Genomic DNA, 24,795 nt, shown 5'->3' on the forward strand with positions numbered 1-24,795 from the left:
TTAAACATTGTAGTGATATACCCTTTTGATATCTCTCCATGTGACACCACGCTAGGTAGCCACATAGAGGGTTCAGTGGATCGGCTCAGGGCGTCAGTCCCAAAAAATTGGGAAAAACACTGCCGATCAGAAACAAGCACACCCGGGTGGAAGATCAATAAAAGCCGGCCCCCGTTTGCTCGGAGCGTCACAACTCTCGATCGGCTCAGACCAGAAGCATCATCCTTGTCAGAAGTTAATTCTTGCCATGATTCTACAAGCAGTTTTAGTGGCCTGTTTTGCCACCGTCGCCCTCGGTAACATCTGCTGTGCCCCAGAACGATGGGAAGGCTATCAGTTCACTTACGGGCAATTCGTCCAGAAAAGAGGACGGCTCGTGGCTGGACCACCCGTGATCAAAACCGTGAGTTGTTAATTTTTCCTAGTGGTTAAAGCGTTCGCTCGTCACTCCGCAGACCCGGGTTCGATTCCCTCACATGGGTACAATGTGTGAAGCCCATTTCTGGTGCCCCCGCCGTGATATTGCTGGAATATTGCTAAAAGCGGCGTAAAACTATACTCACTCACTTTTGGACTGATGTAATCATGTCTGACCTAAAGCATGCACCTACAGAGTTGTCACGACAGCTTGACGTTTTCAATTTGAGTGAGTTGGGTTTTACGCCGCTTTTAGCAATATTATAGCAATATCACGACCTGGGGGACACCAGAAATGGGCTTCACACATTGTACCAATGTTGAGAATCGAACCCTGATCCTCAGCGTAACAAGCGGACGCTTTAACCATTAGGCTACCACACCGCCCCGTGCACATTTTGACCACTTAAAACCACTCAAATTGGTCTGAATCCATCGTTTTCAGTGACTTTTCTGAGAAGGGAATTTGCAATTATGCATTAGTTTCAAGAGGGCTTCGTCCGCCTGAACCCCCTACCAGGTTCCACCCTGGACCCGGCCGAGGCTTACAGCCCAGGGACCTCGCTATCAAAAGCCTCTTTTTTCTCTCTTGGTGCTAGAAGCTGTCTTTGGGAAACACAAGTAGGCTTATCACGTGACCGGGCTGATCTGAAAATTTTCGGCGTGAATAATGAAGTTTTAAATACTTATATAGATTCGCTCCTACGGCAGCGACAGTGTTGTTCATTTCAATACAGTTTAGCATATCTGCCAGCTCGGGACCCGGGTTCGATTCCCCACATGGGTACAATGTGTGAAGCCCATTTCTGGTGTCCCCCGTCGTGATATTGCCGGAATATTGCTAAAAGCGGTGTAAAACTATTTGAATCTAACTGGTGTCAAAAATCTGACGTGGTCACTTTTATTACCTGACCATACCTGTGTGCTCTTGCGAATCCATTCATTCGTCTGGTCAAGGGCTAGGACGGGTAACCTGGATACCCGGACGGGTGGGTAATGAGTTGGACCCGGGTACCCGTCTCAACACCCAGACCCGTTATGATCATGTGACTAATAGATTAAACAATGTAATATGTTATTCTTTCATGATTAAAAGGTTGTAATGTCTTTGAAGATTTAGACATAATTACAGCCATCTCTTCTGAATATAATACATGGTTAAGGCATTGAAAAACTCGATATTTTAGCTTCCGAACTGAAGAACATATTGCCATTTCTTACAAATTTGATGTCAGGAATTAACACAACGGGTGTCCGGGTAGAGTAGGGTAATAGGGGGTGGGGTACCCGGGTAGAATATTTGGACCAGTCACAGCCCTAGTCTGGTCCTTTACATTTTTTGCGCTAAAAAATAAGACGCCCCCTGATTGTACAAGCGCTAACATCCAGATCCCACCTTTGCAGGGCCGCTACCAAGTATCATATGACGCCGTCGAACAGAAGGTGGCCTCATACGGGAACTATACCAGAAACGGCCAGGTCATCTTATTCAGGGCCATCAATGACTACCAAACGGTAAGGGAGATAACTCGATGTGCTAAGGGAGATAACTTCACCGAGGCATAGGAGATAACACCCTGCTACAATTCATGTCGTACCACGCTAACTTCATAAACTGTCTGGTGCCGAGATAACTAAATCCTGATCATATGAAGATCAGTGTGATGAGTTTTCCTGTTTATTTATTAACACCAGTCGAGTTCCTCATTGTTCTAGTACCAATTCTAACCCCAGGGTGCCGTTGTACAAAACAACCTTAGCTCTAAGGTGATCGTAAGTCCCATACTTCAACGTAGCTTTACGAAAGACTTAGGTCGTTCTGTACAACGACACCCAGGTCTTGTGTGAGTGTCTGTGGCAGTGAACAGCAACCACTCAAACTTTTGCCGCAAGGATCAGAATTGTACATGTATTTACCTCGGAGTTCCTTGAAAAAGAACGACCAAGGAATGAGACTCATGTTCAACAACCGCCTGACTACCCTTGTTTGCTTAAAATATGAAAACCTGTCTTCCTGATGAGACATTCTATCAGTTTTCATCTATTGCTGGGCGGGTGCAACACAGTCATCTACGACCCGGTAGTGTGACGACTTACGTCCTGACCCGTGAACATCAGGGTTAGAATTGGCCTTCAGCAACCCATGCTTGTCGAAAGAGGCGACAAACAGGACCGTGTGGTCAGGCTCGCTGACTTGGTTGACACATGTCATCATATCTCTATTGTGAAGATCGATGCTCATGCTGTTGATTGTCTGGTCCAGACTCGATTAGTTACAACCCGCCGCCATACAGCTGGAATATTGCTCAGTGCGGGGGTTAAACAACAAACCAACCAAACCAACGACTTACGTCCCTTAGTTGTGCCAGGATCAAGTGAAATGAAAATGGTTTTCAGATGATTTGTTTGCTAACATCGTACTTGGGAACATCGGCTGCAAAAGACAGACGTTCCGCTTCCTTCTCATACTTAGCTCACGACATCAGCTGACTGAAAAATAGTCCCATGTGGTAATAAACAAGTGACTCTCACATTCACTCTCATCTGCACGCCTTCATGTGTTTTTCTAGGGTCGGGGGTACTTCATCCTCCCAAAAGAGAAGATCTGCACAGCCTTCCAATTGCCAACCAAGTTCCAAGCAGCATGTATTCCAGGTCAGTGTAAGGTGATGTGCGTATACCTATAGTGTATTGCCATTTGATTTGGTACCATTGGTTCCAATGGTCTCTGGGAAATACACGGAAGATATGTCGCCGTGTTAGTCAAATACTAGAAAAGTCCATATATTTATTAACACCAGTCGAGTTCCTCATTGCTCTAGTACCAATTCTAACCCCAGGTCTTCTGTGAGTGTCTGTGGCAATGAACAGCAACCACTCAAACTTTTGCCGCAAGGATCAGAATTGTGCATGTATTTACCTCGGAGTTCCTTGAAAAAGAACGACCAAGGAATGAGACTCATGTTCAACAACCGCCTGACTACCTTCGTTTGCTTAAATATGATCACTTATCATCAAAACAGTGTAACCAAATGTTCACTGAACGGGTCCAATTACACTCATTCACCTATTTAGGACATTTTTCAGAGAAATTATTATTAGAAAATAATCTGGATCTCTCAGGAGCAGTAAGGGGCGTTGGGGTAGCCAAGTGGTTTAACCGTTCACTCGTCACGCCGAAGGCCTGGTTTCGATTCCCCACATGGGTACAATGTGTGAAGCCCAGTTTTATTCTATTTTCTTGTAATTTTGGACTGTCGGTTCAAACGCCAGCAATGCCCAGTCCTTATGGAAGTACTCCTTTCAAATTTATGTGTACTAACATTCATTTTGTTTTAGACAATGCTGTCGACCTGGGCCCTTATGCTTTCGGTATCGGTGAAAATTCGCTGGCTATGCAGGGGTACGAAGTGAGGGCTAAGAAGAATGGTGATGATGTGACTACCATCGTGTGCGTCACCCAGGACGGGTGTGTTCCCACGACGGAGAACGTGTATGGGACAATCAGGGGAGGTAAGTCGAGTTTGAATAAAAACAGACACGAATTATCATATGCACAAAGAACTTAATTAAGCACGCCCTGTATTTTTGCAACAATAGGTTTTCAATAAGGTACATAAAACGTCCCGTATGATCCTTTCACTCATGAAAAACGGCAAAATGATTGGAATCCATGTTGATTTTATGGTAATAATCACTCATTTTGTGAAAAAAACAAAACAACACTGACTTTCATGCAAAACCACGGCTGCACCAGTATGGCCCTGGAATGTTTAATTTTTGAATTTACTGGTGAATGTGAGCATTCAAAATGTCGTTTTGGGTGTCTTACACGATTCAAGGTCAATACCGAGTGTAACCTCCATGTGACTGTATGTCAACCAGCACCCACCTCCTCATACCCCCTGTCAGCCTCTGAAGAGGCAGTCGTGTAAATCAGCTTCCATTGGGCCGGGTTCTGTACAGGAGGATCCCCTTGTTGCACACGACGACCAGTCGTGTCTCAGATATGCTCCAAAGGGTTAAGATCGGGGCTCATTCAGTCTTGAGATATGTCAGCGGGTGCTCAAGTAAGTTCTTTGTGTATATTTAAAGTCCAACCGATATATGTTTAAAACAGTTACCTCATTTGGTGTCACCTTTACATTGGTTGTTGGCTTGTTATTTTACGCCGCACTCAGCAATACAGTGCTCAACAGCATGAGCATCGATATACACTGCTGGGATGCGGCATGTGTCAATCAAGTCAGCGAGCCTGACCACCCTATCCCGTTAGTCGCCTCTAACGACAAGCATGGGCTACTGAAGACCAATTCTAACCCGGATCTTCACGAGTGGACCTTTACACCATAAGCATGGTCCATACTGTGGAGGGGCGGTGGGGTAGCCTGGTGGCTAAAGCGTTGGCTCGTCACGCCGAAGACCCGGGTTCGAATCCCCACATGAGTACAATGTGTGAAGCCCATTTCTGGTGTCCCCCGCCGTGATGTTGCTGGAATATTGCTAAAAGCGGCGTAAAACCAAACTCAGTCAGTCAGTACTGTGGCGACTATATAACAAGTTTATTGACATGCACTTTTCAAAGTTTCAGGGTCTTAAAAATGTAAGCCACAGATACGATAAGATCACAATTGTCAGATAACAGAAATCAAAATGAAGAAAAAAGTAACAATCAATTAGTTGTATTTTGTGAGGCCATCTCATTAGAATACGTTTGTGGACCTGCAAAAACAAAAACATTTTGCCTAATTTGGTTTTAAAAACTAACAATCTTTTCTCTGTAGCCACTTTCTTCTCAAATGTGGGCTTCAACGACCTGACGAGTGGCATCAAGGATCCGTCTGTCTTCGTGGCCCCAGATTATTGTGAAGAGGTAGGTTCCCAATAACGACGTGCTTCAAACTCCTACTTCCCATCTCTTACCTCTTCAGTGAGTGAGTGAGTGAGTGAGTGAGTGAGAGTATGGTTTTACACCAGAAATCGGCTTCACACATTGTACCTTCAGTAAGAGTAATGTGTATGAGGTATTCTGGACGTTCATGTACATATGATTTAAAGATTATTTGTAGGAAGAGTAATCACTCAAGTCTGCCATACTACCGTAGTTAATCTGTCAAGGCATCTTAAAGATCACGCCATTTTGTCATACTACCGTAGTTAATCTGTCTTGGTATGTTAAGGATCACGCGATTCTGTCATTCTACCGTAGTTAATCTGTCATGGCGTGTCAAGGATCACGCCATTCTGTCATACTACCGAAGTTAATCTGTCATGATTTGTTAGGGATCACGCCATTCTGTTATACTACCGTAGTTAATCTGTCATGGCGTGTCAAGGATCACGCCATTCTGTCATACTACCGTAGTTAATCTGTCATGATTTGTTAAGGATCACGCCATTCTGCCATACTACCGTAGTTAATCTGTCTTGGCATGTTAAGGATCACGCCATTCTGTCATACTACCGTAGTTAATCTGTCATGATTTGTTAAGGATCACGTCATTCTGTCATACTACCGTAGTTAATCTGTCATGATTTGTTAAGGATCACGCCATTCTGTCATACTACCGTAGTTAATCTGTCTTGGCGTGTTAAGGATCACGCCATTCTGTTATACTACCGTAGTTAATCTGTCTTGGCGTGTTAAGGATCACGCCATTCTGTCATACTACCGTAGTTAATCTGTCATGATTTGTTAAGGATCACGCCATTCTGTCATACTACCGTAGTTAATCTGTCATGATTTGTTAAGGATCACGCCATTCTGTCATACTACCAAAGTTAATCTGTCATGATTTGTTAAGGATCACGCCATTCTGTCGTACTACCGTAGTTAATCTGTCATGATTTGTTAAGGATCATGCCATTCTGTCATACTACCGTAGTTAATCTGTCATGATTTGTTAAGGATCACGCCATTCTGTCATACTACCGTAGTTAATCTGTCTTGGCATGTCAAGGATCACGCCATTCTGTCATACTACCGTAGTTAATCTGTCATGATTTGTTAAGGATCACGCCATTCTGTCATACTACCGTAGTTAATCTGTCATGATTTGTTAAGGATCACGCCATTCTGTCATACTACCGAAGTTAATCTGTCATGATTTGTTAAGGATCACGCCATTCTGTCATACTACCGTAGTTAATCTGTCATGATTTGTTAAGGATCACGCCATTCTGTCATACTACCGAAGTTAATCTGTCATGATTTGTTAAGGATCACGCCATTCTGTCATACTACCGTAGTTAATCTGTCATGATTTGTTAAGGATCACGCCATTCTGTCATACTACAGAAGTTAATCTGTCATGATTTGTTAAGGATCACGCCATTCTGTCGTACTACCGTAGTTAATGTGTCATGATTTGTTAAGGATCATGCCATTCTGTCATACTACCGTAGTTAATCTGTCTTGGCATGTTAAAGATCACGCCATTCTGTCATACTACCGTAGTTAATCTGTCATGATTTGTTAAGGATCACGCCATTCTGCCATACTACCGTAGTTAATCTGTCTTGGCATGTCAAGGATCACGCCATTTTGTCATACTACCGAAGTTAATCTGTCATGATTTGTTAAGGATCACGCCATTCTGTCGTACTACCGTAGTTAATGTGTCATGATTTGTTAAGGATCATGCCATTCTGTCATACTACCGTAGTTAATCTGTCTTGGCATGTTAAAGATCACGCCATTCTGTCATACTACCGTAGTTAATCTGTCATGATTTGTTAAGGATCACGCCATTCTGTTATACTACCGTAGTTAATCTCTCTTGGCGTGTCAAGGATCACGTCATTCTGTCATACTACCGTAGTTAATCTGTCTTGGCATGTCAAGGATCACGCCATTTTGTCATACTACCGAAGTTAATCTGTCATGATTTGTTAAGGATCACGCCATTCTGTCGTACTACCGTAGTTAATCTGTCATGATTTGTTAAGGATCACGTCATTCTGTCATACTACCGTAGTTAATCTGTCTTGGCATGTTAAAGATCACGCCATTCTGTCATACTACCGTAGTTAATCTGTCATGATTTGTTAAGGATCACGCCATTCTGCCATACTACCGTAGTTAATCTGTCTTGGCGTGTCAAGGATCACGTCATTCTGTCATACTACCGTAGTTAATCTGTCTTGGCGTGTCAAGGATCACGCCATTCTGTCATACTACCGTAGTTAATCTGTCTTGGCGTGTCAAGGATCACGTCATTCTGTCATACTACCGTAGTTAATCTGTCTTGGCGTGTCAAGGATCACGTCATTCTGTCATACTACCGTAGTTAATCTGTCTTGGCGTGTCAAGGATCACGTCATTCTGTCATACTACCGTAGTTAATCTGTCTTGGCATGTCCAGGGTCACGCCATTCTGTTATACTACCGTAGTTAATCTGTCTTGGCGTGTCAAGGATCACGTCATTCTGTCATACTACCGTAGTTAATCTGTCTTGGCGTGTCAAGGATCACGTCATTCTGTCATATCCCAGTGACAGTAATGAATGTTTGTTCCCGGTCATATTGTGAATGTGATTTCTCTTGTTGCAGGGCCCCGTTGAGATGCTTGATCTCCTCCACGTCGGCTTCAGCATCATGCGGCTATAAACACTGCTTCTTGAGCCAGCCGGAAGCATACTGTCGCAGTAGATACGGAAGGTGAAACGATGCACCAAGTTCCGATATGATTTGTATCATGATACATTCCATGCGATACATGTAGCAATACGCGAATTTAGGTCTTGAAAGTCTTGAATACAAATATTTCAGATCCGGTTCAGAATGGAAAGCTACTGACGACATCATACACAGCTGTTATTTCTCTAATGAGCATCAAATGCTAATATCACATTGGGCAATATTTCTCAGACAAAAACGTCAGTAAGTCATTCAATTTTTTATGTTTTTTTTATTTTATTTTATTTTATTTTTTGGGTTTTATTTGGGGGTGGGTGGGGTGGTTAATGCATGAAATAATGTATTTTTTTAAATGTTAGGTCTTGTATCTACAAAGAAACTAACGGATCGTGTTTTGTATCATTGCGTGAGATCTCACCATGCACCCTTGAGCGGACATATTGTTTCACCCCAGTAGGCACTGCGATATGAAGCATACACTTGTTATACCTGCTGACATACCGGCTACATTACTTAGCTCCATGTTGTAAATGTACAAGTTTATTTAGTCTAACATCGAATTCTGTAGCTTAGATTCTCATTGGCTGCCTCTCGATAAGGCCTAGAGCTATACTGCCCAACACTTGCTAAGGACTACACCTATGTCTAAAGATATTGTTTCAGTGAGTACATTTTTAACATTATTTTCCAGACAAATATATAATAATAATAATGAAAATTTATATAGCGCTAAATCCAACCACTAAGTGGGTGCTCAAAGCGCTATATCAGTACTTCCTCACTAAAATCCATTTCTGGCATTTATCTGATGATTAGTGTTCAAATCTACATTAATGAAACTGTCTCAATCTTGACAGGGTCACTGAATCCCCATCATTTGAATAGGGAAACTTAAAGTGACAATGTGAAGAACTTGAAGCATTTATCAGTATTTGCATTATGGTCATAAGACATTTGGCCTCTTAATTGTGTCTCGGTTGGCTGCGACGTTTTCGGATCCAGCAGCTTTCTCTTCATTTCGACCCCAGTAGGCCTAAATGTAAAAATAGGTTGTAAGTTCACTCCTAAATTGCATTGTGTGTCCAGTTGTGCCTTATTTGACAGCCTAAATGCTATTAGCTCAATGAACAATAAATATATTTTTGCAGAATATTTTTTGTGTCATTTTTCACACAAACCCATAATATAATGTCTTGTGTCAGTCAGCTTAATTTGGGATACAATGGGATCGAGAATCCCGAATTTATCTCGATTATGAAATGCATGTGCCCGGCGGAGTTGTCCAAACTCAATTGTTTATGGGCTATTTCTGGGAAAGAAATCTTTAACAATTTCCCACTGGACCACAGGACCAGTGAGTGGACAATATTTAGTGGTCCTGTCTGTACTTCATTGCTCCAAATAACATTCGTATAGATTTACTTAACTATCAATACGAAATACACTGGGTACCAGGACAACACCAAACTTATCATTTAGTGGCCCTGATGACTTTCTACTAGCCAGGGACCACAGGACCAGCGTATATTTCGCTTGTATATATAGCTTGTATTCCTGTAACGATGCATGCACACACGCTCACACACAATGACAGAAGTGACCGTCTGCGTGTCATGGGGAGCGGTGGGGGTTACTGGGTAGCCTTGTGGTTAAAGCGATCACTCGTCACGCCGAAGGCCCGGGTTCGATTTCCCATATGGGTGCAATGTGTGAAGACCATTTCTGGTGTACCCCGCCGTGATATTGCTGGAATATTGCTAAAAGCAGTGTAATACCTTACTCACTCACTCACTCCCTCGAACAAGGTGACCCGTGAAGATCCGGGTTAGAATTGGTCTTCAGCAACCCATGCTTGTCGTCGTAAGAGGCGACTAACGACATCGGGTGGTCAGCCACGCTGACTTGCGTCACACATGTCATCGTTTCCCAATTGCGTAGATCGATGCTCATGCTGTTGATCACTGGACTGTCTGGTCCTGGCACGATTATTTACAGATCGCCGCCATATAGCTGGAATATTAGTGAGTGCTGCGTAAAACTAAATTCACACTCACTCACTCGAACAAGGTATACAACTTTTGTCGGATGTAATTTTTAACATTCTCGTTTTACTTTCGGTCATTTGTTGTTGCACCGAACTGAACCATTCTACTGTATTTCCAGTATGGTTGGGAAGTTTTTCAGAGTCTATTTTTCTTGGTCAAGCATTTTCGTTGACTTGCGTATAGATGGAATATTGCTGAATGCGGCGTAAAATAACAAACAACCCCCAAAAATCGTTGACTTGCGTTAAATATGATTCACTAAGGCATTTAAGAATACTTCTAGAGATTTCAGTCATTTCACAAATTGACTGAAATATCTGTCCCACATTCTTTAGACAGTTTTGTCAAAGTGCTTAAAACCATGACATGAAAAAAGGAAAGAAAACCCCGAAAACAAAAGTAACAAACATTCACAGCGAATAATTGAGTGAGTATGGTTTTACGCCGCTTTTAGCAATATTCCAGCAACATTGGCGGGGGACACCAGAAAAGGGCTTCACACATTGTACCCATGTTGGGAATCGAACCCGGGCCTTCGGCGTGACGAGCGAACGCTTTAACCACTAGGCTACCCCACAGCTCCACAGCGAATAAACGGAGATCAGTTTAAAGTTTGGGATTTTGTGCTTAATATCGCTTTGTGAAACGTGCCCATACCAGTGATGATCGTAACCCGTGTTAAAAAACATATTAAAGTTTGAAAAAGCAGGTTTCAAACCTAAAAAACTGAAGTGTTTTCCTTTGACTTTGTGGGGCGATGGGGTAGCCCAGTGGTTAAAGCGTTGGCTCGCCGAAGACCCGGGTTCGAATCCCCACATGGGTACAATTTGTGAAGCCCATTTCTGGTGTCCCCCGCCGTGATGTTGCTGGAATATTGCTAAAACCATATTCAGTCGGTCAGTCCTTTGACTTTGCGACTCATTTTTCACCTCCCACCAATATCTCTGTTGGGTACTGGGGAACGCAAGAAATGTTTTTAAAAAAATATATATTTAGCGCCAATGTAGGCTATCTGAAACTGTGCATATTTTAGTAAGGGGGCCGCCGGCCAATTATATACAGGTACTTACAGCATGAGACATGAATCAACGATGAAGCGCCGTAAAATGACACTTTTTTGAGCGTTTCTTGAAGGCTAAAAATACATAATTAGCTCCACTATTAATAAGACAAGTATTACGCGATGACATAAGTTTTACAAATTTACAAATAGTTAGGGAAGAATGAAAATATTTAGGAAGTAGGTTCCGACGAAGATTATTATAAAAGTAACATTCCATGCAGAAGTACTCAACAATGTGTACAATGCAAAATGGACATAATCTTTCGCACCGTGCTAGGCCGGTCTTTCGTCCTTCCTCGATTAACAATTGGTGGTTTGGACATTGGAACTTACAAAGTGCAATACGATAAGTTGGCCAAGTAGCAAACAATAAATAATCCTAACATTTATTTCATTTTAATAGATTTATATAACTGAAGTTTAGAATAACTTAAGATACTGTCAAAGAAAAACTGAATATCTACAGCAACACACCTTTCTTTAAACCTTGAAATGATTCGAACCTTGGCCTTGTTATATATGTGTGTGATGAGCGAACGCTTTAACCAGACCACCGCCCCTGACGCTTAGAAGTCCTCCGCTACAACAACCTGGTTAACACAGCAATTCATTTTATGACAGGGCTTAAGTGAGTGAGTGAGTGAGTATGGTTTTACACCGCTTTTAGCAATATTCCAGCAATATCACGGCGGTGGACACCAGAAATGGGATTCACACATTTTGCCCATGTGGGGAATCGATCCCGGGTCTTCGGCGTGACGAGCGAACGGTTTAACCGCTAGGCTACCCCACCGTCCCGCCAGGGCTTAAGGGTAACCTGGTGGTGAAAGCATTCACTCGTGGGTGCAATGTGTGAAGCTTATTTCTGGTGTCTGCCGCCGTTATATTGCTAGAATATTGCTAAAAGCGGCGTATTCACCCACTCACTCCTTAAATTCCAGCACAAATCCTAATGTAGACTACATATGGAAAAGTTAATCACACTCACTTATATATATATTTCCTAATTATATATTAATATATTAATAATATTTACATATCCTTATATATTTCGAATTTATGTTGTTAAGATTGTAGCTTAACGCAATATTCGGCTGTACGACAGCTGTCTGAAAGTAACAGAGTCTTAAACCAGACAACCCAGTGATTCATATCATATATAAGCACGGAGGCCATGCAGCAGAGAGTTAGGATAGAATTGGCCTTTATCAACCCATGCTCTGTAGTAAAATGAGAATAACGGGATTGACTGGTCAGGCTCACTGACTTAGTTGATAAGTGCGTGTCATCGTATCCCAGTTGCGGAGGTAGGTCTTCATGATATCGATCACTGGATTGTCTGGTCCCGATCAGCTTTTCTATAGACCGCTGTCATATATAGCTGAAATACAGCTGAGCCCGTCGTCAAACAACAAACAATGAAATATCAGCATTGATCAGCACGCGATCGGGGTACAGTGGCAAGCAAATAAATAATACAACTCGATCCATCAAATCGCCTCGTACTGTACTTTTAGACATACGGGGGACTCCATTGTACCCCCGGGAACCCCCGAAGTTGGTCTCACGCAGTCTCGCCCACCTCCGATGCGAAACAAACTACTCTACTCACGCCCCTTTCTGAACAATCTGTTCTATAATTTCTTGTTATCATTAAGAGTAATTAAATAAACAATTTGAACTACATCCATGTTTAACAGAAGTGGGCGTTGTTTGGATGGTTGATCAGGCACAACTTGTACTGTCCATGTCACATTTAGCGGCTATCTTCCAGGGCGCTTTCTTAGAGTTACCTCCCTTGCACTATTTTGATCCTGTGATTGGTCCATTTCAAAAGCCTAAGCGCGAAGTTGGTGTCTGATCAAGCCAACATGTTTTCTCAAGTTTGACTGTTGGATTTCTAAAAAGAGGTAAGTTTACTAAGACAAGTTTGATTCAGTAAACGAAACAACGGGATAATGTATAATAGTAGCTGCTTTTCGACCCAATTTGTCAACAGTTGATCGAGAAAGTCTTTGTGGTTATATATTCATGTGACGTGTATGATTCGAGGTACGACTCGACTGTTTTCCTCTGTTTGTTATGGACGGGGTACAACAACTTTCAGCACCGTAATCACTGCCTATTCTTATTTTTTATCTTTAAGATCCCAAGTTGTATCTTGTCTGTCGATACGGTAACGTTGGCCCCTTTGTTGCAATTCCCCAAGTGAAAACACTGTCGATGCAGCTGCTGACAGCACTTCGTCCAAATTTAGTCACCTCAACAACTTTCTGAATGTATTTATTTATAGACATTATGAAACCCAGATTTAAAAAGGTTTCATTAAATATGAAACTTATTAAATCCTGTCATATTGTCACATTTTGGGGACCTTCTTTGTTGACTTTTTCATTTCATATTTTTTTTCTTTCATTCAACATATTCAATACGTTTTAGTGCAGGTGCAAGTACATTTATCGGTAAAACGATTTTCAAAGGACATGGTTATCACATTTGTATAGGTAAGATAACTCCAGATTACTTATACTCAGAGATTAACAGCAAAGTTACGTATAAGTAACAAATTATGACATGGGGCACATCCTGGAACAATAAGGCTGGCTCATGGGTGGGTGTTTTGACAGTGTTTGATGACAAGATGTTTTGAAAGTATTGTTGGAATCAATTGTTCAACGCTGTCTAAATTGACACAGCTTCTCAAAAGCTACTATTGCTTTGTTTTACATAGATAAATGTAAGACACATAGTGACAGTACTTTGTCCAAGTTTACTGCACACGTTGCTGTACCTGCAACTAGGCGTTTGCACATATTCTTGTGGCCACCATCTGATCATATATACCAACCGATTCGTGGGTTCTTTTAAGTGCACAGTTAAGTTGACTCCAAGGTTTTTACACCCAGTCACAGGTGGGCTCAATCCCGGCACCTCAAGCTCGCTGGATAACTAACCTGGCACCTTAGACGGCTCGCCCACCATGCCCCCACTTATTGCAAAAGCTAAAAATGTGTGAAATTTGTCTCGTCCTTATGATCTCCTTCACACTGACTGCAGACTGATGCTAATTTCCATCCCTGGACATGACATATGCATATACATATAGATTACAGAACTGGCAGAGGAAACATTTGTTTAACCTAAACGTTTTAAATTTCAACTTTAGTATAAAATGGTAGACCACAATTAATTCATGTTACCTTTTAGGTAATTCTCATTTTGTTGGATTTGGAAACCTTGAACCGTAATTGTAAAAAAAAACATGGAAAAGATTATTTTGATTGAATGCCAGTTGATCAGCAATACAATTGCACACATATCCTTGAGGCAAAGTAAGACTTTACCTAACTGCTACTGACTAAAGTAGCAACACAACCGATTCTAATCACTGTTTTTGTTGCTAATGTTCATGATAATGGTATATAGCTTACAAGTAAAGTTGTTTTCAGCTATGTAGGATTTTATCATATCTAAACAAATACATTGTTCAAGGCACCAAGATGGCTGGGAAGAAGAGGTTGTTTTCGGAGATCATGGGTCCTCCTGAAAATGTTAGCGACACAAGAGAATCAGACGTCATATTTGAAGATGCCAAAAAGAACCTGTTGGATACTTTTTCCAAAAGTCAGACAGTGTCTGCTGACCCTGCATCAGACCACATGAAAGTGTACTTACGTGTCCGTCCATTCTCAGAAGAAGAAAAAGACAAAGACGAAGACCAGGTGAGTTACGATGGTTTCAGTTCATTCACAAATATTTTGCTTAAGTCTTAATGACAGATATGTAAATGGCCACATCAGGGATTTATTCAGAGGCATTTGCAATTGAGCTGAAACGATTGTTTGATTCTTCGAAAATCGAATCGACACCTTAGTTTAGATTTTCGATAACCAATATCACTATTTTGACTTGATATTTGAATACCTATTTAGATTATTTCCACACAGCCAGAACAAAATTTTGACTCCAGCTCCAGCAGTTTCGAGCGCTGAAATAAGTTGAAACGTGATTGGTTGACACCCGGGCTAATTAACCAATGAGAATTGTTGTTATTAGACATCGCCAAATTGACGATGGATTTCACGCTTAAAAAGTCGACTCTGAGAGTTAATGAAATCTGGTGTTTTTACTTGTATGAAGAACTGAATCGAAAATGATCGAATCGGCGGTCCAGTGTTGAAAATCGACTCAAATCGAGGTCTGGGTGAATCGTCGCAGTCCTAATTTGCAAATATTTGAACCCAAGTCTGCAATCAGTCTTGGCACAAATTTCCCAAGACTGCACTAAATGTAGCCAATGATCACTAATGTCGTGGTTTTGAAGAGGTGAGGTGGTTTCTGATGGTTTCTGCAGTGCAGCTGGTACTGACAAGTGACATGTTCACCCAAAGTCAGTTTACTGTAGGTTAACAGTATCTTTGGTATGTTTAGGGCTGTAGACATTGTAGAAAGTCACGCTTTGTCATTTGTTTAGTGGATGTTCTTATTCAATGTTATTATATTATAAATTTTAGTTCTTAATTGGGTTTTAAAAGATTAGAAATTGGTTGACATTTTGTTTCATATTTCAGAAATGTTTGAAGATGGAATCTGACAATTCTGTAGTAGCATATGCGCCCAAAGATTCACACACCTTCAAGAACTATACACATGGGCTGGGGAAGACCAATTACAAGTTCACCTTTTCCAAGATCTTTAACCAAGATACAACCCAGAAGGAATTCTTTGATGAGACCATGCTTGGCCTTGCCAGGGACTTTATTGATGGCCAGAACTGCCTTGTTTTCACCTATGGTGTCACCAGTTCGGGCAAGACATACACAATACAAGGTGGGATATATTTGATAAGAGCACTTGCATACATTGTTTGAAATTAAGAAAGAAGAGATCAGGTTTCTGAATACTTTACTGTTTGTAGGCATCGCAATGAACTAGTGGTGTTCTGATTATTTGAAATAATCGAAGATTGGTCGCAGTGACCAAACGACCAAGCAATCGCTCACATTTTCTCATAATCGAACATAAACGATATTTTGGAACTACTGTTTTAGTCTTTAGAATACAGTCAACTCTCGTTAATCCGACACTTGTGGTTGCAGAGAAATATGTCGGGTTAACGAAAATGTCGGGTTAACGAAAATGTCGGATTAATGTATTTGTGTGAAAATATCAATGTTTACTAAATGTCATGATCGTCATACTGTTGCATGCATATCAGAAATGGTAGATCTAGTTATCTTCATCGTATGTAAAAATATTCACAGAAATAAGAAATACTAACAATACATACTTGTTTTCATTTATTAACATTCATAGATGGCATAACATACATATATAATCACATAAGCGAACAGTTTCATATCTATTTCATGACCACATTGGCACAAAACTCACGTTTGTTTTTACCGCATATCAGCTGCCATTATGACCCAGATGTTGAATATGTTACAGTTTCCATACAACTAATTCCATAATAACATGTGGACGTCTAATGTACAATCAGGTGTGTATCATAACATATATAATTTATAACTTGAAAAGTCTTTGATGGTCATTAACATCAAACACTTCTAAGTGGTGTGTCAGAAATGTTTGCAAAGTGTTCAACGATGTTTTGGCCTCAGATAGCTTGAAGCATTGGAATCAGTCGTAGAGGCGGCTCAACCACTAAGCAGACTGCTTCAGGATGTCAGATACGGTTGATCGTCCAATCTTCACATCAAACTTCTGCTCAGCAAAAGTGATGACTTCTTGTTGTGCTGTCTGGGGTTTGTCTTTCTTCAAAAGGAGATTTCTTTCTTGATCAATGGCGTGACTTCTATAAGGGGTCGCTTAGCAGCTGGTGTACTTTCGTGACAGACATCTTGTGATGAAAACTCATGTCGGTTGTAAACATTTTATACAGCTCGCTCTACTGTTATTTCTTGATTAAATCGCATCAATTAATTATCCTGTGTTCCTAATTAACAAGTGTGATGTTCACTGACGTGGGTGTTAAGCAGCCAGTAAGGCACGCGCTAATCACCTTTCATGTGTGATGTTTGTATACGGTCGGATCATCCGACCGGCTGTGTTGATTGTCGGATTAACGAATGTTTTTACAATGTATTTACAATGATCGGTTGCTAGATTGGTGTGTCAGAGTCGGAATGCGAGAATGTCGGATTAACGAGAGTAATTATCACTGTTTTAAATGGTTCCCTAATTTTTTGTCGGATTAACGAGAGCTGACTGTACTTGACAATGGAACATATCTTAGAAGTTGTCAGGGCCTGGAAACATGTTTATTTCTTAGAAAACTCACTTCACTAACTGAAAAGTCATGACTAAATATTTCTCTAAGACTCCAGGAAGTTTATGTTCATGATATATTAGTCATCACTTTAAAGTTACAAGTTGCATCATGTTATACTTTTCTGCAGTAACAACCTGGATAGGAAAATCTGAAAAATGACGCTAACCAATTGTTTTCGATGATTGTTCGTTGGTAATGAAGCAATCATCAGTTGTGAGATTTCAACCAATTCCCAACTCTACAATGAACTACATAGCACTAACAGGCAATGCACTAAGTTTAGGTAACATGAACTGTCCAATCTTAAGTAGTTTAACATAATTTTCATAATACCTTAAACACCTCTATCTGACATGAAGAGAACCTCTCTGATATTATTAAATATCTACTGTTAGGGGTAAAAAATATCTACCGGACAGGCTACCTTTGAAATTTGACCGTCCAAGATAAAAATGGACCATTCCGGACGGTGGGGCAGGCGGGAATATTAAACACTGATATGAGGACATATTACAGACCACGTCACAATGATCTTTCCCCAACTTTGACCAACCAGTAAAATCACTCACAAGAACTGTCAGAAAGCAGCTTTCTCCAGCTTCCTGGCGCTAGTTCTCAATACAAAATTGAAGAAGACTTCAACATTCACAAAGACCACAGAACACTGCGTTATCTGAGATTCAGTTGTAAAATTCAGTTTCTACTGTCAATATTTCCTTGTGACCGAAACCCTGAATAGTCGCCAATAAAGATGTATTCTTATGATGCCTCTCTGCATGATATTTCTAATCAGCCAAAAACCTTCGCAAAAAAGATCAGTTGGAGACGTAAATATTTAAACCATTGTGTATATTTGATGCACCCTGTCATTTCTCAGTGCTGTGGTATCTGCTTTCAAATTAAAAGAAATGGTGACAATGAAGCAGAATTATTTCAGAAAGCTGATGTGTTTAGCTGTACATGCTCATGAACCAACACATCCTTCCTTCAGAACATGTTCGACTGGGCTGTCATTACTAAAACATTTACGTATTCAGCTGTCATGCGTCAACTGGGGCCTGTTAGTGTTATGAAGGTTTCGTACGGTATTGGAGTATTAAATGTCAGTGAGTGATATTGAACCCTGTGTTCACTTTTCGTGATTGTGTATGTTTGAAGGCAAGCCTCATGATGCTGGACTGTTGCCACGAGCGCTGGACGTGCTCTTTAACAGCATCAGTGGCAAACAATGGCCGGGCATGGACCTCAAGCCCAAGATGTTCACAGACGTGAGGAAACTGACCCCAGAGGAAGAAGAGAAGGAGCGACGGATCAAAGAGAAGACGTTGAGCATGTCTTCTGATGATGTGAGCTCATTTGTATTGTACATTAGTTTAAACTCCCATTGCCTCAGTAAGAGGTTCAAGTGTTAATGCTTAAAATTCAGTCAATATAATTGGCTATAAACAGAGATGTATTGGGTAATTACTAAACACAGGCAAAAGTTATTATGTCAAATGTTGAAGGTGCCCCAAGAGCTATCAACAATCCCAGATTTGAGAGGCTTTATGTTATCACTATTATGAGAAGTCAAATGTTTACGGTTACCATGGTTACAAGCATCCCAGAGCTATCAACAATCCCAGATTTGAGAGGCTTTATGTTATCACTATTATGAGAAGTCAAATGTTTACGGTTACCATGGTTACACGCATCCCAGAGCCATCAACAATCCCAGATTTGAGGGGCTTTATGTTTTCACTATTATGAAAAGTAAAATGTTTATGGTTACCATGGTTCTTGCATCCCAGACCCTGGATGTCTTGGAGAAGAGATACTGATTGTGGCATTCTTATTCTATGTTAGTCATTTGTGTATATGATTTACTGTACCAACAGATGTTAATTACTTGAGATCTCTGTTAGACCATGCACTTCTTTGCTATATTTTGCAGCATGTATAGCCCCAAAATCTTCCTCTTTCTTCTTGATGATAGTAGTTTGCCACAACAGTAGTTTACTGGAAGAAGAGAGATAAAAGTTTTGATGTGTTACCATGGTTACAATGCAATTGTTCATCTAATCTTATCTTCCACTGCAGGACTGTAATGTGATGACTCTGTTGGGAGAAGATGCCTCTGACATCTCCCAGGGCAACACCACAACCGCCTCTGAGGGCTCCAATGTTTCAGCAGCCGCAGACCACCACAAAGGTTACATAATTTGATGTTTTGATCATTTTGAGTGAAATTGCCAATTCAATTTTTCATGCACAATCACTTGATTTTGTGACAAATGGTAAATGTAAATAATCATGACTATTGTTTATAGTCAAAGGGCATTTTTCATTCAATAGAGAAAAGTTTTGTTTGCACACTTACATTGGTCATGTACCCGTGAAGGTCCGGGTTAGAATATTGATTTTCTGTAACCCATGCTTGTCGTAAGAGGCGACCAACAGGATTGGGTGGTTAGGCTCGCTGACTGGGTTGACACGTCATCGGTTCAGAATTGCGCAGATCTATGCTCATGCTGTTGATCACTGGGTTGTCTAGTCCAGACTCGATTATTTAGACCACAGCCATATAGCTGGAATCTTGCTGAGTGTGGCGTAAAACTAAACTCACTCACTCACTACATGGACATGTTTATCTGATTTCCTTCAAAGTAAACTGCCATTTATGAAACTATTAATGTGTTTTTGTCAGTTGCACAGTGTTGCCATTAAGAATAGATGAATACAATATCTTGATAATGTCAACATTCTCCCCTCTTCACAGACTCTGTAGATGGTGACCTGTTTGCGGAGCTGGAGAACCGCGTGAGGGAAGAGGCAGCCATCAACGTGGAAGATCAGGGGCAGATCAAGTTCCTGGTGTGGGTCAGTTTTGCTGAGATCTACAACGAACAGATCTTTGATCTGCTCGAACAAATTCCCAAGAAGAAAAATGCAAGACGACAGGTGCTAAAGCTTAGTGAGGATGGCAATGGAAGTCCTTACATTAAAGGTAAGTGATCAATCTGACAGTGTAGACATAAACGCTATAAAATAGAACTGTTTTTATGGAATTTAGCTGCTGACCAATGAGGGCTATCAGAAGTTGATCTTTGTCTTAATGAGACTCACTCAATCATGTTTCTACTATTATCAGATTATTAAAACACGGACACAGAATTTGACACTGTTTTAAATTGAAAATGCCAATACTAAAACTGTGTTTATTAGTGTTCTAGATATTCTAACTGACATAAGATTTTACACACTGACTCTACTGTCTTGACCGGCTCGCTATAAGTCTAGTGCTATGTCTAACACTGGCATGTTGTTGCAGGTTTGAAGGAGATCAACGTGACCAACGCTGATGAGGCCTACAAGCTGTTGACCATTGGTCAGAAGAATCTCAGAACAGCTTGCACCAAACTTAATCATAATTCATCAAGAAGGTATCATTCTTTTCTTAGATCAGTTAGTATCGAAGATATTTTCTCCACCCACTGACAGTGTTTGTCGTGTAGTAGAAAGGTTGATGGTCAGTTGTTTGAGCACCTGGCTGTGTCCCCTAAGAAGACATTAAATGATGGTACTTGTTGTTACTCAACCCAGCGTTATGGTTATAATGGTGATAACTATAGCAACGTCACACTGTGACACAGGTTTATGTTATGAAATCAAGGTTAATATTTGGTATTTCCTGAATATTCTCACTGCTCAAATCAATGAAAAAATGAGCATGAAATGGGCGGAAAATAAGGAGAGATTGACAAGTATGGGCACGTCACATGGTACGTTTGCGAGGGAAAGGGCAAGGGAGGTAACTCGTGGGTGAGTATTTATATGTCCGCTTCGGGAACTTCAAGGGATTCAAGTGTTCCATTCGAAAGGGAAAGGGAGATAAGCAAAAGATCATGAGTCAGGATAAGTATAAAATATCAATTTTACTTAAAAAATTACATTTTGTCCAACATGATTCATGAAGCATGTAAAAAATGTTACAGTACTAAGCGTAACACCTGTGAAGATCCAGGTTAGAATTGATCTTCAGTTGTAAGAGGCGACTAATAGGATCAGGTGGTCAGGCTTGCTGACATGGTTGACATGTCATTGTATCCCAATTCCGTAGATCAATGCTCATGTTGTTATCACTGGATAGTCTGATCCAGAATCGATTACTTATGGACCGCTGCCATAAAGCTGGAATATTGCTGCGTGCGGCATAAAACTAAACTCACTAAGTGTAACAAACCACTCAAAAATAGCATTGTCCTATTTGCATCATCAAGTTGATAGTGTATGTTAGAGTCTCCAGAAACGTTATCATGACAGAACAGTTGTTTGATTTCTTTATTGTTCTTCAAAATTTGTGTTTTTTGGCTATATCCATGTTTCTGACTCTGAGATTATTTGTTTCAGTCACTGTATATTTAACATCAAGATTCTGCGGGTTGTGGACACCAAGAAGCCTCACGTAGCACGAGTCAGCATGTGAGTTGGTCTTTGCATAGATGCCAAACTGTACAATTCAGATGTCATTCCTGCAAGTAAATTTCAGAAAGGGCTAGTGACATTTCTTTCACCATTCGGGGCAGTGGGAGAGCCTAGTGGTTTAAGCTTTCGCTAGTCACACGGAAGACCTGGGTTTGATTCTCCACATGGGTATAATGAGTGATGCCCATTTCTGGTGGCCCCCATCGGGATATTGCTGGAATATTGCTAAAAGCGGCGTAAAACAATAAACTCACTCACTCACTCATCCACTCACTCTTCTGTAGATGACAACTCAGTGTTGTTCTTGCTTTCCTGTGATGTTTTAAGGTTTTGTATTTTCCAGGCTCTCTCTGTGTGACCTCGCGGGGTCCGAGAGACAGTCAAAGACACACTCTGGAGGGGACCGACTGAAGGAAGCTGGCAACATCAACACGTCACTCATGACCCTCGGGAGATGTATTGAGCTGCTCCCGATACAACCAGACACACAAGTAGGCACTGTTTCAAACCACATTATTTTCCCTAATGCCCAGCCCTCCTTGTAATGCTAAAGCCCTAAATGAAGCAAATCTAGGTTTCCCCAGGTTCCGAATCTTCCAACTCACTGGGGCTCCTTTTTAATTTAAATGGGTTTTTAATTTGTTACTATCAAAATTATATCTATTCAGGGACTTAGCGTTAGTCTAGTCATGGAGCTACAGGAGTGGTGGAGTAGCCTTGTGGTTAAAGTGTTTGCTCATCACGTCGAAGACTCGGGTTCTATTCCACAAGTGGGTACAATGTGTGAAGCCCTACCTTGATATTGATGTGGCCTACCGTGATATTGCTGGAATATTGCTAAAAGCGGCGCAATATCATACTCATGGAGCTACATTGTTTTCATCCTGGTCCTTGGTATCAGTGAGCACACAAATTTCGAACACAGGCACTTATATAACGGCGTATACGAGCCAAGTTGCATTATGAGTTGACTGCAGAATATGAACTGCCATTTGCTAAATGAAATACAAGTAACATGTTTCAGTGCAGGACATGAATGACACCCTTGAAACATAGGGCAATTTAACTTGCCTTGAATCTCTTATTTATTTTATTTGTATATTGTTTTTATTCAACAGGATGAAATAAGATGAGTTAAAAATTCTGGTCCGTTATACTAATGCATGACTTTATATAGAATTTGTTGATTAAAATAACTAATAATGATTATGTATTAATGAATTTTGTCGGGGATGCCTTGTCTCAAGCTGGGAAGGCCTTCAATTTTCCACCAAAATTTGGTATGAACCCTGTCCCAGTTTAACTCAATGTTACTCACATGCTTCCAGAAAAAAGGGTTCAGATTCAACCAGGGTATAGTGTGGAATGGGCCCAGTATGGATGGCAGTCCTTGTAAATGATATTCTTTACTGTGATTTTTGTTGTTCCAGAGAAAATCCGCGGATGGTGCCATTCCGAGACAGTAAACTCACCAGACTCTTTCAGAACTTTTTCTCAGGTCGTGGCAAGGCTGCTATGATAGTCAATGTAAATCAGTTAGCCAGCATGTTTGATGAAACTCTCAACGTGTTCAAGTTTTCTGCCATTGCCAAACAGGTTTGTATGTATATTCACTGAAAATATGAAATTAGGAACATAAGCCTTTTGAGGTTTTTTGATTCAGAAAGAATACAACTGTTTGGACCTTTTTGTCTTCCAGATTCCGGCAACCCCCTTTTCATTTTGTTTTGGAATATCCAGCAAACAATTATTTTCGTTTTAAATTTTTCTGAAACAAATTATGGTTTAAAAACCAAAAAATGTCTCTCCTTCTCCATGGAGACAAAATCACCTTTTAGGTTCCTCAGTTGTGAGGCTGACCATTTTTCATTCGACTGGGTGACATAATGGGATTATAATTTTTTAACACCTTTACTGTTTGTTTAGATTTTGTATACAATCACTGCAAAATGTATGGATAGACAAAAAAGGTACCAGTGCTGTCTTTAAACAGAGAGTATTGATTGTTTCACTTCAGGTTGTTGTTGTACAAAAGCCAGATCCAAAGCCTAAAGTTCCACGAGTACATGCAAAGAAGGAGCCAGCTGGCATGAGGCCGTCCATCCAGTGGGCGTCACCAGGTACACAGATCTTGCATGAAGTGTTCAGAGAACCAGTAACCAATTTACAAGCCATGTAGAGATTCTGGTGGATAAGTGGTTGGAAGAGCTATGGGTTGGATGGTGACTGGTCGTGCTTGTAGACCTGGTTGTCTGCATGTCATGTCAGTGTACTCTGACAGTGTGGATCATTTTTCATAACTATCTGGTCCCGAATTGATATACCCATGATATTCGGTTAAAATTGGTCTTCAGCAACATGTGCCTGTCGTAAAAGGCAACTAAAAGGATTGGTTGGTCAGATTGGCTGACGTGTCATAGTATCCCTATTGCATAGATCGATGCTCATGATGTTGACTGTCTGGTCCAGACTCGATTATTTACAGACCGCCACTTTCTAGGGGAATATTGACTGGTGCGGCATTAAACAACAAACAAACCAGACTGGATTATTTTCAGTGAATGTCATATAGCTGGAAGATAGCTGAGTGTGGCGTAAAAGGCAAAACAGATAAAAATGATTATTTACAAGTATCAATTGTCTCCTTATTGAAGAGAACAGCAGCAATTGTCATGATATATAGTTAGAGATTGATCTGATGTTTTGCTCAGTCAATCATATTTCAATAACAGGACCAAGTTAGAGGGATGTTTATTAACACCTTCTACAATGTTAGTAATTACAATGTCATAAAACACCTGAAATCAAGAGAGGCAGTTGGGTAGCCTAGTGGTTAAAGCGTTTGCTCGTCATGCCGAATACCCGGTTTCGA

At 40.8% G+C, this 24,795-nt stretch overlaps 2 protein-coding genes across 2 annotated transcripts in view; both read left to right on the forward strand.

Moving 5' to 3' along the window:
- Positions 1 to 96: 96 nt before the first annotated feature.
- On the forward strand, positions 97 to 8,119 carry LOC124287226 (ependymin-related protein 1-like). Its single transcript, XM_046723725.1, has 6 exons — positions 97 to 403; positions 1,822 to 1,932; positions 2,988 to 3,072; positions 3,757 to 3,930; positions 5,202 to 5,290; positions 7,970 to 8,119. The coding sequence occupies exons 1-6, from the start codon at positions 248 to 250 to the stop codon at positions 8,024 to 8,026; spliced, it is 672 nt and encodes a 223-aa protein (XP_046579681.1). The 5' UTR covers positions 97 to 247; the 3' UTR covers positions 8,027 to 8,119.
- A 4,873-nt stretch (positions 8,120 to 12,992) lies between these two features.
- Positions 12,993 to 24,795, forward strand: part of LOC124287164 (kinesin-like protein KIF20B) — a 56,926-nt gene continuing 45,123 nt past the window's right edge. The window contains 12 exon segments of the mRNA XM_046723648.1: positions 12,993 to 13,074; positions 14,657 to 14,886; positions 15,736 to 15,994; positions 18,618 to 18,805; positions 19,539 to 19,650; positions 20,218 to 20,445; positions 20,770 to 20,881; positions 21,849 to 21,920; positions 22,267 to 22,393; positions 22,395 to 22,414; positions 23,354 to 23,519; positions 23,941 to 24,043. Coding sequence (XP_046579604.1) covers positions 14,665 to 14,886; positions 15,736 to 15,994; positions 18,618 to 18,805; positions 19,539 to 19,650; positions 20,218 to 20,445; positions 20,770 to 20,881; positions 21,849 to 21,920; positions 22,267 to 22,393; positions 22,395 to 22,414; positions 23,354 to 23,519; positions 23,941 to 24,043 — 1,609 coding nt within the window. The 5' untranslated portion in view covers positions 12,993 to 13,074; positions 14,657 to 14,664.

The sequence above is a fragment of the Haliotis rubra genome, unplaced genomic scaffold (assembly GCF_003918875.1).
Source record: "Haliotis rubra isolate DU_JTF1 unplaced genomic scaffold, ASM391887v1 Scf4, whole genome shotgun sequence".
Lineage (NCBI taxonomy): Eukaryota > Metazoa > Mollusca > Gastropoda > Lepetellida > Haliotidae > Haliotis > Haliotis rubra.

Bases quoted from the DNA above. Each gene is read 5' to 3' on its own strand.
- LOC124287226 (XM_046723725.1), top strand. From the start codon at position 248: ATGATTCTACAAGCAGTTTTAGTGGCCTGTTTTGCCACCGTCGCCCTC. The intron at 404-1,821 runs GTGAGTTGTTAA...CCACCTTTGCAG, and splicing joins GACCACCCGTGATCAAAACC to GGCCGCTACCAAGTATCATA. The intron at 5,291-7,969 runs GTAGGTTCCCAA...CTCTTGTTGCAG, and splicing joins CCCCAGATTATTGTGAAGAG to GGCCCCGTTGAGATGCTTGA.